This window comes from Phyllobates terribilis, unplaced genomic scaffold (assembly GCF_046119375.1).
Source record: "Phyllobates terribilis strain yellow unplaced genomic scaffold, ASM4611937v1 Scaffold_9__5_contigs__length_417890890, whole genome shotgun sequence".
In the NCBI taxonomy this organism is placed as follows: Eukaryota; Metazoa; Chordata; class Amphibia; order Anura; family Dendrobatidae; genus Phyllobates; species Phyllobates terribilis.
The window spans coordinates 231,322,862-231,338,095 of NW_027362769.1; the positions used below are offsets into that span (position 1 = coordinate 231,322,862).

A 15,234-nucleotide genomic window follows, 5' to 3' on the forward strand; every position below is an offset into this window, starting at 1 on the left:
TCTCTGCTGCAGATCTAGCAGTTCTCTGAATACTGAGGACTGTATAACCCCGCCCACACCTATGATTCGCAACTCTTTGTGCGCACTGTGCATAGTCCTCTTTACCTACTTAAAGGGGTAATCTTGTGCCGCTCACTTTTGCATTGGCAGTGAGAGGTGCAGATGACATTAAAATCTGCACTAACTTGCACATTGGGCAGGTGTAATGCACAGAATAAAACGCGTGTGTAATACCTGTCGATCATGCACCCGTCTCAGCAGGTGCGGGGTCATAACATCACTGGTAGCAGAAGAGAGCGGTGGCAGGAGACCCCAATGTCCAGAGTGGTCCTAAATAACCAGGCACATTTTAACAATTTTGCGTAGGTAGTGGTTTACCAAGCCCTTTTTCTGGAGGCTTCCTAAATCATTAGAGTAATTTTTTTGTTTCAAAAAACGCAATTGTTAGCCTGTCTTGCAGACCCCAGGGCAAACATTCGGCAAGCAGGGTGCACAGTGAATACGACAGTGTGCAGATATACTCGCAGTCACACGCCCACTAACTTCTCACCTACTTCTCTCAATGTTCTATTGAGAGAAGTGGAAAAGAAACTGGTCATCATGGGACGGCAAGGATGGAGAGATCATACTGGCAGTTACGTCCGCTCAAACTGGATGCAGAGCCAAATATATCACACACTGTTAAGTATTCAGTAAGCTTGCCAAAAGTTGGCGCTAGGGCAGAAAAACTCTTTAAAACGGGTGGTCCACCTTTTCTTACCTAAGTGCATGTATTTTTGTCTAAAAATCATTTTTGTAATTGGGTTTCATGAAAAATGTTGCATGGTTTGCCTTCTGTAGCCAAAGTGTTGCACCGAGTTTTTCCCAGCTGATTTATGACCACAGACCACATCAAAAAAACGTGCAGTGAAACAAGTAACGCTTGAGCTCCATGATCACCCCTTCTTGATCAAAATGTTTGACCCCGATAAAATAAAAAAGCTTATACTCACCCCCCCGTGCTGCCACCGTTCCAGCGGTGTCGGCACCTGGGGTGCCGGGGCTCCCGTGCGGTGGAATGACACGTGGTGCCCAGAGCCCAATCAATGCTGGCCTCACTGTCCCCATCTTCAAAATTGAACATGAAGAGGAAAGTCAGATCAGCGGCAGCCCGGACTACTTCAAGTTCAAAACGTCTGAAGGCAGAGACAGTGACGCCAGCACTGATTGGGCACCGGGCTCACGAGTCACAACAACTGCATGAAGGCCCCGGGACCGCAAGTGCCAGCACCGCTGGAACAGCGCCAACACAGGAGGTGAATGTATTTTTATTTAATTGGGGCCAAACATTTAGATCAAGAAGGGGTTGTCCTAGTAGTGGACAACCCCTTTAAGCAACATTTCAGTTGAAATAATATAATTTTTCATTTTTACATTACACTTTGCAATAATTCATGTAAAGCACCTAAAAGAGTTAACAAACTTGAAAGCAGTATATTAAATGGTATCATTTTGGGGGATTTTCTCCTATATATTAGACCCAGTCAAAGTCACTGCAAAACAGAATAGGTTTGTAAAAAATTGATTTAGAACATTTTGATTAAAAAATCTGAAAAATTGCTGCTAAACTTTTAACCCTTCTAACATCATTAAAAAAAATAAAAGGAAGTTTGAAAAAATATGCAGATGTATAGGAAAAGTTATTTCTTGACTTTTTTTTGTGGTATCACTTAAAACGGCATAAAAAAATCAAAGTTTAAATAATTGTCACCAAATATCGGATATTTTTCTAAACGCAAATCTTATGGACTTAAATCGAACACTAGCATAAAGTACAAGACGTCACAAAAAAAGTCAAATCTGAGAATCATTAGGATTGGAAGAAGCCTTCTGAAGTTGCTATCACATAAAATGACGTCAGATTTGAAAAAAACAGGGCTCTGTCAGGAAGATAAAAACTGGCTTTGGAGGTAAGTGGTTAATGTATATAGAAAAGTAAAATATATGTGTTTTTTAATTTGCAGCTTTTAAAGGGTTTATCCATTACTATTTTATTACTATGTGCCTAAGAACTAATAGGTAGTATCTTGCACAGAGCGGTCATTGACAGCTCCTGCCGGTGATTCAGCTGCTCTACATCAACAGAGTAGCTCTTCTTCCAGGCTGCTTTGTCGACAGGGCTGGTTTACAGCCGGCTCTCCGCAGCTAGACAGCGGGGAACCGGCTATCAATCAGCATGACATCAACAATCACTCCCTGTGAACAGAACAGAAGAGAAGCTGCTGCCCTGTCGACACGATGTCAGCGGAAGCCGCCGAATCACGGGCACGAGCGCTCTGTGACCGCTTTGTGCCAGCAGAGGTCTGCACAGGGCAGAACAGGCAGGCTGTTGGCAACTACCTGCCTGTTATTTTTTTTTTACAATGTGCCTAAGAACTAACAAAAAAAGTCCTGGTTAATCCCTTTAACTTTTTCATTTGGAAATTCTCAGGAAAATAAGGTCTTAGAATAGGATCCTTTCTTTTTTTCAGTCACTTGGATACATTTGGATTGGTTTACAGGGCCGCTACAGCTGCTGTTGTGTTCTTTTTTCTTTTTCATTACTTGTATTTCTTTTATATATACTTAATAGAATATATCACCAATTAGGTCATTAAAGACCCAGCGAGGGCATGATCTTAAGATTTTGTAGAGACTACAACTTTCTCCCTGCCTTGTGGAGGATTAGCTCTGTAGCAGTAGGCAAAATGAGATCAATGCAGTCAGAGACAGTGACACAGAAGTTGGGTTCAAACAAGGCTTCTACTGGTCTTTATTGTTGGCGTGCAAATTAAATGTAAAGCCTTTACATCCCGGCACAAAACAACACCGGTTCGAATGAGCACTAACTAGATATCAGCTTCTGTGACTACATAGGTGGCAAACCACAAAGCACCCATGCCACCTACCACCAACTGGATACTAGCAGTCCTTAATCACGGGATAATCTTGGATATACACCTTCTGCCTCTTCAGTAGTTCTCTAACTAAAATGTGCACGCCTTTCTAAGCCCAAAACCTGGACAAACCATGATCTATAGAGAAAACCAGACCAGGAAGGGAAACAGAGGCCCTACTACAAAACCTGCCACCAAAATTCAGGCCCAAAAACAGGAATTACGACAGTCCTTGGGGAAATATAACAATACCCAACCAGAAGCTGTCTCACAGCCTCGATTCACTACATTGTTCTCATTGAGCAGTATGTAGCTGGAAGAGAACACAGAGTGATTATAAACCGCTTCTGTCTTCTGGCTTTCTCTGGTGTATGTGTAGAATGGTGCAGGATAAGAGCAAGAAAGCAAGTGACATATATGTATGCTGAATGGTTTTTAGGTTACGTCCTGGGTCAGATGAGTGTATAAAAAAAAAAAAAAAAAAAAAAAAAAAAAAATCGAGTTTCATCTAGAAAACTCAATTTTCAACCATACTGTGATCTGTGTGCCAGGCACGGGTCGGTATTTTACATCTGTATTGCACCCGTTTTATACATCAAGAGTTGACTGGAGTGAGATTTCTGCTCTGGCGCTCGGAGGTGCATCCCACTAGTCACACGCCCTTCATGAATCAGAACAGTCTGACTCCAGTAAGCCCTCCCTTGGTCCATGCGAGAAGTCCTATTGGATTACATTGGCCACTGTGCTGTCTGATTCTTACTAGGACACCAGACGTCCATATAATATACTCGTCTCAACGAGCCCTTAGATACAAAAAACTCATGTCAGATACTGGACTAGTTTCACACAATGTTAGAAAGAAACGCAAAGAGATGTTGCTGTCCACAGCGTATCAGCTGTTTTTTTAGCCAAATAATTATAAAAAAATTGTCTTTTTTTTACCTAAAAAGCACAAAGAAAGCATGGCAAAAAATGTGCTAGAAATGCTGTGAGGACACCACTGTTATTAATGCAAATATCTACATAAAAATGTGATTTCTAAATATCTTAAAGGGGTTGTCCACTTCTCAGATATTGATAGCCTATCTATAAAGGAGCACTATGGCTGTTTTTGTATTGCCCCCTCTGTTAGCAATCAGTAATCAGTGTGTGTAATGAGTGCATTAATATACTTACTTACTCGCCATCTTCTGCAGTTCCCAGCTCTGCTCCGTGTCTCTCCATTGTGACCAGCCGGGTCACACAGTGTATCTGTCTGCACAGGCGGTCCATTTCTCAATGTAAGTCTATGGGATTCAAAACAAGGCTCTCATAGGCTTACATGAAGAAAGTGACAACGGTCTTCAGTGTGAGCTGGCATCTGTGGTCAGATGGTGCAGGAGAAGACCGGTGCAGCGCTGGGAACAGCAGAAGACAGCTAAGGGTTTTAATGCACTCATTAAACACCCACTTCTGACTGGTAACAAAGGGGTAATAGAAAAAAAATTCTGGAGTGGTCATCAATATCTGATTGGTGGTGGTGAGTGAATAGCAGAACCTGAGAATTATCATTACAAACCATACGGCGGCATGCCACAAACAGCTGATCAATGGAGGTGCCGGGTATCGAAAGCCCACTGATTTTATCTCTATGACTTATTCTAATTATACACCATCAATATTTAAAGGGGTTGTCTAATAAGCAGACAACCCCTTCTTAATTACAATATTCTCCCAAGTAGAGTATTGGCACTGGGTCTCCCGGGGCTCATGTGACATTGTCATGTCACATGAGCCCTGCAGACAATCAGAGGCTGCCTCACTCTCACTTCCTTCAGACAAAACGGACATCCAGAAGAAGTGAGAGCTGCTGCTGCTCTCTGACCCCCTCTGGATGTCAGTTTTGTCTGAAATAAGTGAGAGTGAAGAGGCCCATTAGTGGCCTCTAATTGGCTACTGGACTCATGTGACATACCATCATGTGAGCCCCGGAGCCGATATTGCTGTTATGGCACCGGCGGTGAGTATGAGAACTCATTCACACATCTGATATTCACGGATAGCACTCGTACCTGTGGTAGTCTATGGGGCAATCTGCATGTCCGTGAAAATTGCGAAGACTTGTCCCATTTGATCCAAGGTTTAGATCAAAATCAGCAATGCAAGTCTATGGGTCCATGAAAAAAAAAAATCGGAGTGCACTCGGATGTTATCCAGGTGTGGTCCGATTTTCACGGACTGTCAGGGAGGAGAAATTTTTAATTTTATTTTTTCCATTTCTCCACATACGATAAATTCAGATGACATTTTAACCAGAATCAGAATCTGATCAGAATAATTGGTCCTATTTTCTCATATGCAAAAAAATTGGACATCTGAATGAGGCCTAAAGTGTTTTTACTCTATGTGTGGGAAATATTGTAATTAAAGGGAACCTGTCACCTGAAAAAACGCTATTAACCTACAGAGCTGGGGTTAATCTGCAGGTTAGCAGCGTTCTGAACCTGCCCGGTGCCCGCACTTAGTGTCCCGCTTTATTCCCCCCCTGCAGCGATCGGGTTTCAGTTACGGGGTGGCGCCAGCATGGGTAACTGCACCCCGACACTGACTGACAGCAGGCTCAGCATTACACCCAGCTGTCAGTCAGTGCTGGAGGCGCTGTTACAGCTGCCGCTCTCTATACACAGAACGGTGACTGAACCTTGAACGCTGGCCAGGGGGAATAAAGTGCGGGCGCCAGGCAGGTTCAAAACGCTGTAAACCAACAGACTAACCCCATATGTGCAGGTTAATGCGTTTTTTTCAAGTGACAGGTTCCCTTTAAGAAAAGGTTGTCCGAGTAGTGGACAACACCTTTAATATATGCACAATACAAAGACTGTGTATGGATAGCTTATATGTTTGCTAATGAACCGGCTTTGTAGCTATCTACTATATAATTGTCTTATCCAGTCTGTCTGTCTGTCTGTCTAGGAAATCCCGCGTCGCTCATTGGTCTGGCAGCGGCCAATCAGCACCGCGGGATTTCAGAAAAAAGATGACGGCCGTTAGCGGCTCATCTGCGGGACAGAGCTCAGCGGCGTTGCAGCCGGGAGATGAGCGCCGCGAGGCGCTCATCTCCCAGCCGGTACCAGCAGAAGGACCCCGACCGCCAGACCCATCTGCGGGACGGAGATGCAGCCGGGAGATGAGCGGCGCGAGGCGCTCATGTCCCGGCCGGTAGCAGCGGAAGGACCGCCGGCGTCGCTGACATCCATGCGGAAGGGAGGACCGGGGAGCGGCGCTGCGGGTCAGGATACTTCTGCTGCAAGCGCCCGCTCATGTCCCAGGTTCTCGCAGCGGAAGTAGCCGCACAGGCAGCGGCGCTCCCCGGTCCTCACTAATAAGATTCCGCTCCCCACTCCTCACCAATACGATTCGCTGATTGGTCGCGTGCAGAGAGCGCGACCAATCAGTGATCTTGGCGCTAAAGTTAAACACCGCTCTGCTGATTGGTCGCGGCCGCTGCCCGCGACCAATCACCGATTTGGGCGCCACATTTAAATAGCGGCCGCGACCAATCACCGATCTTGCTGCCACATTTAAACACTGTTGTGCTAATTGGTCGCGGACGCCAGCCGCGACCAATCAGCAAGCTTGGCGCCAAATTTAAACAACGCTCTGCTGATTGATCGTGGTCGCTGGCCGAGATCCATCAGCAGTATTGGCGCAAAATTTAAACAACGCTCTGCTGATTGGTCGCTGCCGTCAGACGCGACTAATCAGCGACTTTGGGGCCAAATTTAAACCCCGCTCTGCATCGCTCTGCTGATTGGTCGCGGTCGCCGGCCTCGACCAATCAGCAGAGCGATGCAGAGCGGGGTTTAAATTTGGCCCCAAAGTCGCTGATTAGTCGCGTCTGACGGCCGTGACCAATCAGCAGAGCGATGCAGAGCGGGGTTTAAATTTGGCCCCAAAGTCGCTGATTAGTCGCGTCTGACGGCCGTGACCAATCAGCAGAGCGTTGTTTAAATTTGGCGCCAAAATCGCTGATTGGTCGCGGCCGGCGGCCTCGACCAATCAGCGATTTTGGCGCCAAATTTAAACGCCGCTCTACTAATTGCGCCCATCGGCCGCATACCTATTCTAGAATACCCGATGCGTTCGAATCGGGCCACCATCTAGTTGATAATAATCTGCTCCAATTTGATGATATAATATTTGATTGCCAATTTATTGAAAGAGAAAAAAAAAAAAAAATCGAAATAAAAATGGTTAAAAAGTGGGATTATTTATTAAAATGCTGCGTATTATATCAGTCCTACTGAAGTGTAGCCAACATTGTGCTTTTTTCTTACATTGCTGTTGTTGTTGTTGTTTTCCTTTATGTTATATCTTTAATGACTACCATAACTATATGACCCGGCTGTGATGGAAAATTATTCTTCTGCCTCATTTCCATGTACATAACATGTAAAGATATCATCAGAGACATCCAGAAAAGCCTTACTCCAGCTCACAGAAGGCGCTTTCAGACGTGTGTGTGTTTTCTAGCCATGTTTTCCATGGATAGATCAGTGCCCATTATAGTCTATGGGGCTGGTCACATGGCCACGATGTTAGATATAGAAAGTCAACAGAAAACGGAAATGCGTCAGATTTTGATCAGAGTCACGGATCAAACCGGCACAATCAAATCAATGAATCCGTGCAGAAGTGGACAGCGGACGGATGGCATCCCAGTGCTGTCCGTTTTTAACTGTTTAATAGATTGGAGGAACTTTGGATTTTTTTATATTTTTTTCTGGGATACGAGAAAAAAGGATGCCGCACAGATGATATAAATGGACACGCGGACTACAAATTTAGGAAAACGGCTTGTTAATTTTCTAGTACAAGAGAGGACACAGACGTCTGAACCGCAGATTTCAAGGACCTATAGATAAAAAATCCCGGTAACGAGGCGGTCCAATCCATCATCACTGCTGCGGCTCTTTCCTCAGGTGGTGCAGTGTTGGATTTTCCGAGGTCCTCGGGTGTTTGCATTCCCTTAGACGGCTGCTTCACGGCACAGTAAGGTTCTGGCAGTGACGTGTCAGGGCATCGCCGACTATAGACTGTGACTCACAGAAATGGCTTCATGGTAAATGATAATTAGGCTGAATGATAAATGAAGGAAAGATGTTAAGAATGCTCCAAAACAAGAGACTCAATAACCTGGACAGGTGGAGAGCAAAACGTGAACATGATTTCTAAAAACCAATAACTTCTCACAGCTGAGATTTGCTACAATAGTTTTCAGTCTACACCAAGCGCTCTTCTGGGGGTTTGCTACAATGTATTGTTGTAGGTAAAATATATCAGTCTGGAGTCCTGACCTTAGCTTACAGAGTATTTATTTTTATTTTCTTTTTGTATTGATACAATTGTAGCAAACCATCATCTGTCAGAATCAATATGCCTGTATTCAGCTTCCGCAGGTTAAAGGGGTTGTCCGGCTTTAGGCCACGGCCCCACTATCAGTATTCGGTCAGTATTTTTTCTCAGGAGTGGGAGCCAAAACCAGGTGAGGAACAATCAGAGAAAAGATATAATAGAAACAAGTCACGAATTCTGCATTTATCACCCACGCCTGAGAAAAATACTGACAGAATACTGATAGTGGGGCCGTGGCTTTAGGCTACAAGTCTGCAGTCATCCTATGTGCGCTCACTGTGAGGATTGTCTGGTGACAGCACTGGCAACGTGTCCGCAAGTTTGCAATTTGCATACATGTGGTCACATGCCGACTAGAAGTGTGCGGCCTCGCTCAATACAAGTGTATTGAGCGAGTCCGGACATGTCTAGTAGGAATGTGGCTGGAAGTATGCAGATAGCATACTAGTGGTCACATGACCATTTGCTACCGGCACTGGAGAATCCTCACAACGTGCAGTGCATACCACTTGAGGTTTCACAAGTCTGCAGTCACATAGAGTGTAGCCTAAGGCCGGACGCCCCCTTTTAAACAAAAAAAAATATTTGTCACTTATATTAAAAAATACAAACCTTGATCTGTTTTCATCACTAAGGCTAAAAAATACAAGACGGCTCAGTGGTTAGCACTGTTTTGCAGCGCTGGGGTCCTAGATTTGATCCTGACCAAGGACAACAGCTGCAAGGAGTTTGTATGTTCTCACTGTGTTTATGTGAGTTTCCTCCCACACATAAGAGATAAAGCAATAAGTAAATTGGCCCTGAGCCCCTCTGGAGACACGGACTGATCAGAGCGACGGCAGTGGAGAAATACTGCTAAACGCAGCCCTTACTCAGGATGACTTCTGCCATCTGTAGATTACAAGGAAACCTACTTATTTTAACAAGCACAGAGTAATATCAGAGGGTAAGTAACTACTTTACAAGATCCACTAACTACAGGGAGTGGACAATCCCTTTAAAATGTTTAAACCTCAAGACTGGAAAATGTAAGAACTGATAAAAACCCTGCTCATTGTACAGAATCCTACACGTGTGAAGACTCCTGTCAGCATTACAGATGTGAAAATGCGTCAAAAGCCCTGAACTCATGTGCGGAAGAGGCACCGGCGCCAAGTCCATCATTAGGGGGGGGTGGGAGATATAGAGTTAAGTATAGTTACATTTCTCCTGCCAAAACAATGGACACTTCAATGAAATCCGAAAGACCTCATAGTCAATGGGGTCTGTTGTCAGTCACAGCCAGAGTCTGTTGCACGATGGACCCACGAATGACAAAAAAACACAACAGAGATGTGAACAGAGCCTAAAATTACCCCGGACTCTGTTCCCATCCAAAGTCACAATACAGTACTGAATCTGCCTTAGGGTGGATCAGACCCGACTGAAAATATATATATATATATATATATTATTTTTTTTTATTTTTTTTAAATTGTTCCAATGCATATAAAGAAAAAAGAAAAAGTTAATTAAAATATCCTATTGTGTACTGTTTAAAACATCTATAAATTCCTATATGTTGCCATGGAAACAGACAACAAATAAACCTTGCGTAGTCTGATCACTTTTCCTATATACACTCAGTAAATTAGCACAGATATACAGCAACATGACTACAGGACCCGACTACACTGTTAGTTTGTTGTCTGTAACTATGGAAACATATAGACCAGTATAGGAGCTGTAGACGGAAAACTTTTGAATCAAGATTATTTGCAAAATTGATACTTTTTTCTTAGATGGATTGAAACAATAGAAACAAAGGTCGTGTAATAGGTCGTGTAATGTGAAGAGTCAGCGGACAAGAAGCAGAAGACGAGAACAAATTACAGCTGCAGATTATGTGTTATCACTTTATTATCGGCGGTCGTCCTGAAGGTTATCTAATCTTGTTAAATACCAGGACAGAATATTTCATAATCTATTAATGCCAGATTAAGCGAATGTTACTAGGAATATTTCAGAACAAGAGGTATCTCCGGGAGAACCTTGTAACTCAGCATTCCAGACCCTTTGCTCTCATGTCTTCATCTGCAGGGTGGACTCGGGAGCCCCCCATATGTATACAATGGCATGCGGGTAATGGCTGACTTTAATCCAATGTGCACAGTGTCCTAAAGCGGCTGTTTGGAGAAAACAAGCTGTCACCTATCTACAGAATAGTAGATAATTCACTGATCGCCGGCGGTCTGACAGCTGGGAGCTGCACGAATAGGCAGAGGGGAACTTTTATCCCCGTTTAAACAGAGCGGCAGTACACGTGCCCGACCACTGCTCCACTGATTCCCAATGGAGCGCTGATCTGTGGCAGCCCCATAGAGAATGAATGGAGCAGCGATCAGGCATAGGCGCCAATGCTCTCATCTAACGGGGAGAACAGCTCTCTAAGCTCCCTACTGGTCAGGTGTCAGCGGTAGACACCACTCAGTAAATTACCTTTAGGCCACTATCAGTATGTTTTCTCAGGAGTGGGTAATAAATGCAGAATTGGTGACTTGTTTCTATTATACCTTTTCTCTGATTGTTCCTCACCTGGTTTTGGCTCCCACTGCTGAGAAAAAAATACTGACCGAATACTGACCCAATACTGATAGTGGGGCCATGGCCTTAGGGCTCGCTCATACATATAAATAATCAGTCCCATTCACATCCAGGACAGTGGGACGATATTTTTCTCACCCGTCATCCGTGTGCTGTCCGTATACAATCCATTTTTCACTCAGCAGCTATTAATCATTTACAGGACCATTTACTGTTTCTCATCTTACAGAATTGTAATGTATCAGTAAAAATCAGATGCCACTGATGGTCTGTATGACATGGGATTCTTTTCTCACACCCATCAGATTTCGGAATGAAATCGCAGCATGCCGAATACAGCCGAGAAAATACACAGATCTGCACTGTCTCATTGAATAACATAAGTCAGAGCGCAATCCCTTTTTTTCTCGCACTGCACTCGTCTGAGTTATATGCCACTGTGAGCGAGTCCTTACACTGGAGAATCCCTTTAATATTTCACACAGATCCTGAATAGGAAACTATGGATTACGGTTCCATTGTCCCCTAGGATCTTTGCTGTAGGGAAGTATGCATGGCCTCACAGCGGCACACAGCCCATGGCCTCGCGGTGGCACACTGCCCGCTGTACCTCAGTGGCACACTGCCCGCGGCCTTGCGGTGGCACACTGCCCGCTGTACCTCAGTGGCACATTGCCCGTGGTCTCATGGTGGCACACTGCCCACTGTACCTCAGTGGCACACTGCCCATGGCCTTGCGGTGGCACACTGCCCGCGGTCTCATGGTGGCACACTGCCCGCGGTACCTCAGTGGCACACTGCCCATGGTCTCATGGAGGCACACTGCCCGCTGTACCTCAGTGGCACACTGCCCGTGGCCTTGCGGTGGCACACTGCCCGTGGTCTCACGGTGGCACACTGCCCGTGGTCTCATGGTGGCACACTGCCCGCTGTACCTCAGTGGCACACTGCCCATGGCCTTGCGGTGGCACACTGCCCGCAGTCTCATGGTGGCACACTGCCCGCTGTACCTCAGTGGCACACTGTCCACGGTCTCATGGTGGCACACTGCCCGCGGCCTCACACAGGCGGCGGTCTCACACTGCCCACGGCGGCGGCCTCATGGTGGCACACTGCCCGTGTTGTGACCCATGGACGCAGCATTACAAAGACACAGGTGGCACTATAAGTCTGACATTTGGAGGCTCTACCACTGAGACATGGAGTGCTGCACACTGACGGCTGGGAGACCCCTGTAGTGTCCACAGCTTCTGCTCCCACTAGTGATGTGACCTGCTGACATGGCAACTGGCGACCACCTGGGCTCACAGCTGTGATGTCACCCAGGTGGTCAGGGAGGATTCTGGGACAGGAGGGAGCCCTGACAAGTACGTGGTGAGCTGCCGTGAGCTGTGACCTCGGCGCGCACTTACTTCAGCCGGTCCAGGGAATGCACACCGGAGGAGGACCGTCCGGAGCCGCTCACCCAGCTCTTCGACCTCCCGAACATTATTGACTCGTCGCCCCGGTTAGTTCATCCTCCTAAATCGATGTAGGTGACACTCTTCCCTGCCACAGCCCCCCTCTGCCGGGGAGAGAGCAGATAAACCACGACGAGCACCGAGCAGTGAGCGCTGCTGGGAAATGTAGTTTCACGCCACTGTAGTGTGACGGACCAGTGCGCCCACACAACTACGAATCCCGGCATGCATAGCGGCACGGAATGACTATTGTGACGACACAGTGACAGCTGTGGCCGGGAAGTAGAAGTTTCCTTCCTATCCGCTGCTTGTGGCTGTGCGGCGACTGGACGCTCAGCCCGGACACAGATCGTACGATCTACACCTACAATGTCATCGTGTGCGATGTGTGGCTTGCGATCTAATCGTCTTGGTATTTCTGCATTGTGCAGAAAACAGAAGCAGTGTTCCTAGATTATTAGCTGTAGAAATGATGGGTGTTACTTAAAGGGGTAGTCTGGTGAAAACAAGTAGTAACCTATCCACAGGAAGTGAGGTGGGCGTCTGACCGCTGGGACCCACAAGGATGGGACACCTGACCACCACGCCATTTATTCTCTATGGGTCTGCCAGAAAAAGTGGCTCACCAGCCCGATAATGGGGCGACAGAGGAGCATGCACACTGCCGATCAAGGGGTGCGGGTCCTAGTGGTCGCACCCCCACCCATCAACACCTTATCACGCGTCCTGCAGGTATCAGAGAACCCCTTTAAGTCCACAATTACTGGAATTAATCTGTGTCGCAGAGAATGCCGTCCACCCGTCTTTAGACCCGTGGTTGATGTATCACTGGGGTGTTTCTGCACCCACATAATGGATGCTGGACCAGAAGAGATTACAGGTGACTGGTGGATCCAGTCTGGCAGAGGTGGTTGGGCCAGAGGGTGAGCATGCACTATTTGTTCCCATTATCAACCTCCCGTCCCATGGCTGGCCTTAGGGTTCGCTCACACTTATGTATAAATCGGATGAGTGCAATCCGATTGTTTATGTAGCACAGGAAGTCCCAGGAGCCATTTCTCTAGAGGACACCACCAGGCCGCATGTTGTTGGTGCTACTGTGAGCAGCTTGTGTGGTCTATACAAGGGATATGGCCTGCAGCGTCTCCAGACTTGTCTCCAATCGAGCACATATGGGATGTCATTAGTCAGAAATTGCAAAGGGAGCTGCCAGCAGTGGATCTTGATGATTTGCCCAAGTGCATTCAGCACAGCAGAATATTCCTCAGACAACCATCAATAACTGTGTAACTGCGTTGATTTCTGCACTTGGCGCTCATACTCACTACTCAATAAACAGATGATTTGAAAATTTTGTTTCTATTTTTCATCATTTACATATCATTAACATGTCTATCCCTCCTGTGATCGCCATAATTCCAAGACTTTTCCTACTTGGTGTTGCAATTTCAGTGTTGAGTTGTGTGGGTATATACAGTACTCAGCATAAATGAGTACACCCGGACAGAGTTGTCAGAAAACCTTGTTTCCTTTCAGAATTATCATTTTCTATGGGATACTAGACTACAAAATAGTTACACAAATGTGGGTCATTCATTGCCACCTAAATTTGTTATTTTGCCCACCCCCACAAAGTCATTTTTTTAACAAAGTAATTCTAGACCATGTTGCAAAAATGAGTACACCCCAATGAAAGCCTTAAGAGCAAAGCTAAAGTTTAGCCTAAACAATTCCAGTTAACAAGAACTCAACCACAGGTAAGTCTAATTCATTACACAGGTGTCCGGCAGACAGTTACCTATTAAAGAGTATTACATAAAACACCACTCCAGCGGTTTTTAACCCCTTTAACCGCCATTTTGCGGTTTCTTTTTTTGCTCCACTTGTTCCCAGAGCCATAACTTTTTTATTTTTTGGTCAATATGGCCATGTGATGGCTTATTTTTTGCGGGACAAGTTGTACTTTTGAACGACATCACTGGTTTTACCATATCGTGTACTGGAAAACGGGAAAAAATATCCCAAGTGCGTTGAAATTGCAAAAAAAAGTGCAATTCCACAGTTGTTTTTTGGGTTGTTTTTTTTACCACGTTCACTGACCAGCCATTATTATTCTCCAGGTCATTGCGAGTTCGTAGACACCAAACATGTAAAGGTTCTTTTTTATTTAAGTGGTGAAAAAAAAAAACAAAGTTTGCTAAAAAAAAAAAAAAAAGTCACTAGTTTTCGGGATCTGGAGCCGGGTGAGGGCTTATTTTTTGTGCCCCGAGATGACGTTTTTATTGATACTATTTTGGGGTAGATACAATGTTTTGATCGCTTATTATTGCATTTTATTGCAATGTTGCGACTACCAAAAAAACGTAATTCTGGTGTTTAGTTTTTTTTCTTGTTACGCCGTTTACTTATCGGATTAATTATTTTTTTATATTGATAGATCAGGCGATTCTGAACGCGGCAATACCAAATATGTGTATGTAGGTTTTTATTTTCTTTTGAATGGGGTGAAAGGGGGTCATTTAAACTTTTATATATTTAAGATTTTTAAAAACATTTTTTTTTTTACTTTTTGCTTGCTTCTATAGTCTCCATGGGGGACTAGAAGCAGCACTTGCCTGATCGGCTCTGCTACATACAGGTGATGAACAGATTGCCTGTATGTAGCAGGTTTGCTCACTTGCTATGAGCGCCGACCACAAGGTGGCACTCATAGCAATCTGGACATGACAACCACAGGGGTCTGCTGCAGACCCTGGGTTGTGATGCCAACCCATCGGTGACCCACGATCACTTGACGGGGTCACAGATGGACGGGATAAGTGACGCTTCCGGCGCGGCGCTGTTAAATGCCGCTGTCAGAGCTTGACAGCGACATTTAACTA

At 45.4% G+C, this 15,234-nt stretch overlaps 1 protein-coding gene across 9 annotated transcripts in view; it reads right to left on the reverse strand.

Moving 5' to 3' along the window:
* CLEC16A (C-type lectin domain containing 16A) overlaps window positions 1-12,541 on the reverse strand; it is a 293,814-nt gene extending 281,273 nt beyond the window's left edge. For 2 of the 9 annotated variants that reach the window (XM_073647727.1, XM_073647728.1), the window contains exon 1: window positions 12,305-12,539. In XM_073647727.1, coding sequence (XP_073503828.1) covers window positions 12,305-12,381 — 77 coding nt within the window. In that variant the 5' untranslated portion in view covers window positions 12,382-12,539. Of the gene's footprint in view, window positions 1-12,304 lie in introns of all 9 variants that reach the window. The other 7 variants (XM_073647729.1, XM_073647730.1, XM_073647733.1 and 4 more) reach the window with 5 other exon arrangements.
* Window positions 12,542-15,234: the final 2,693 nt, after the last annotated feature.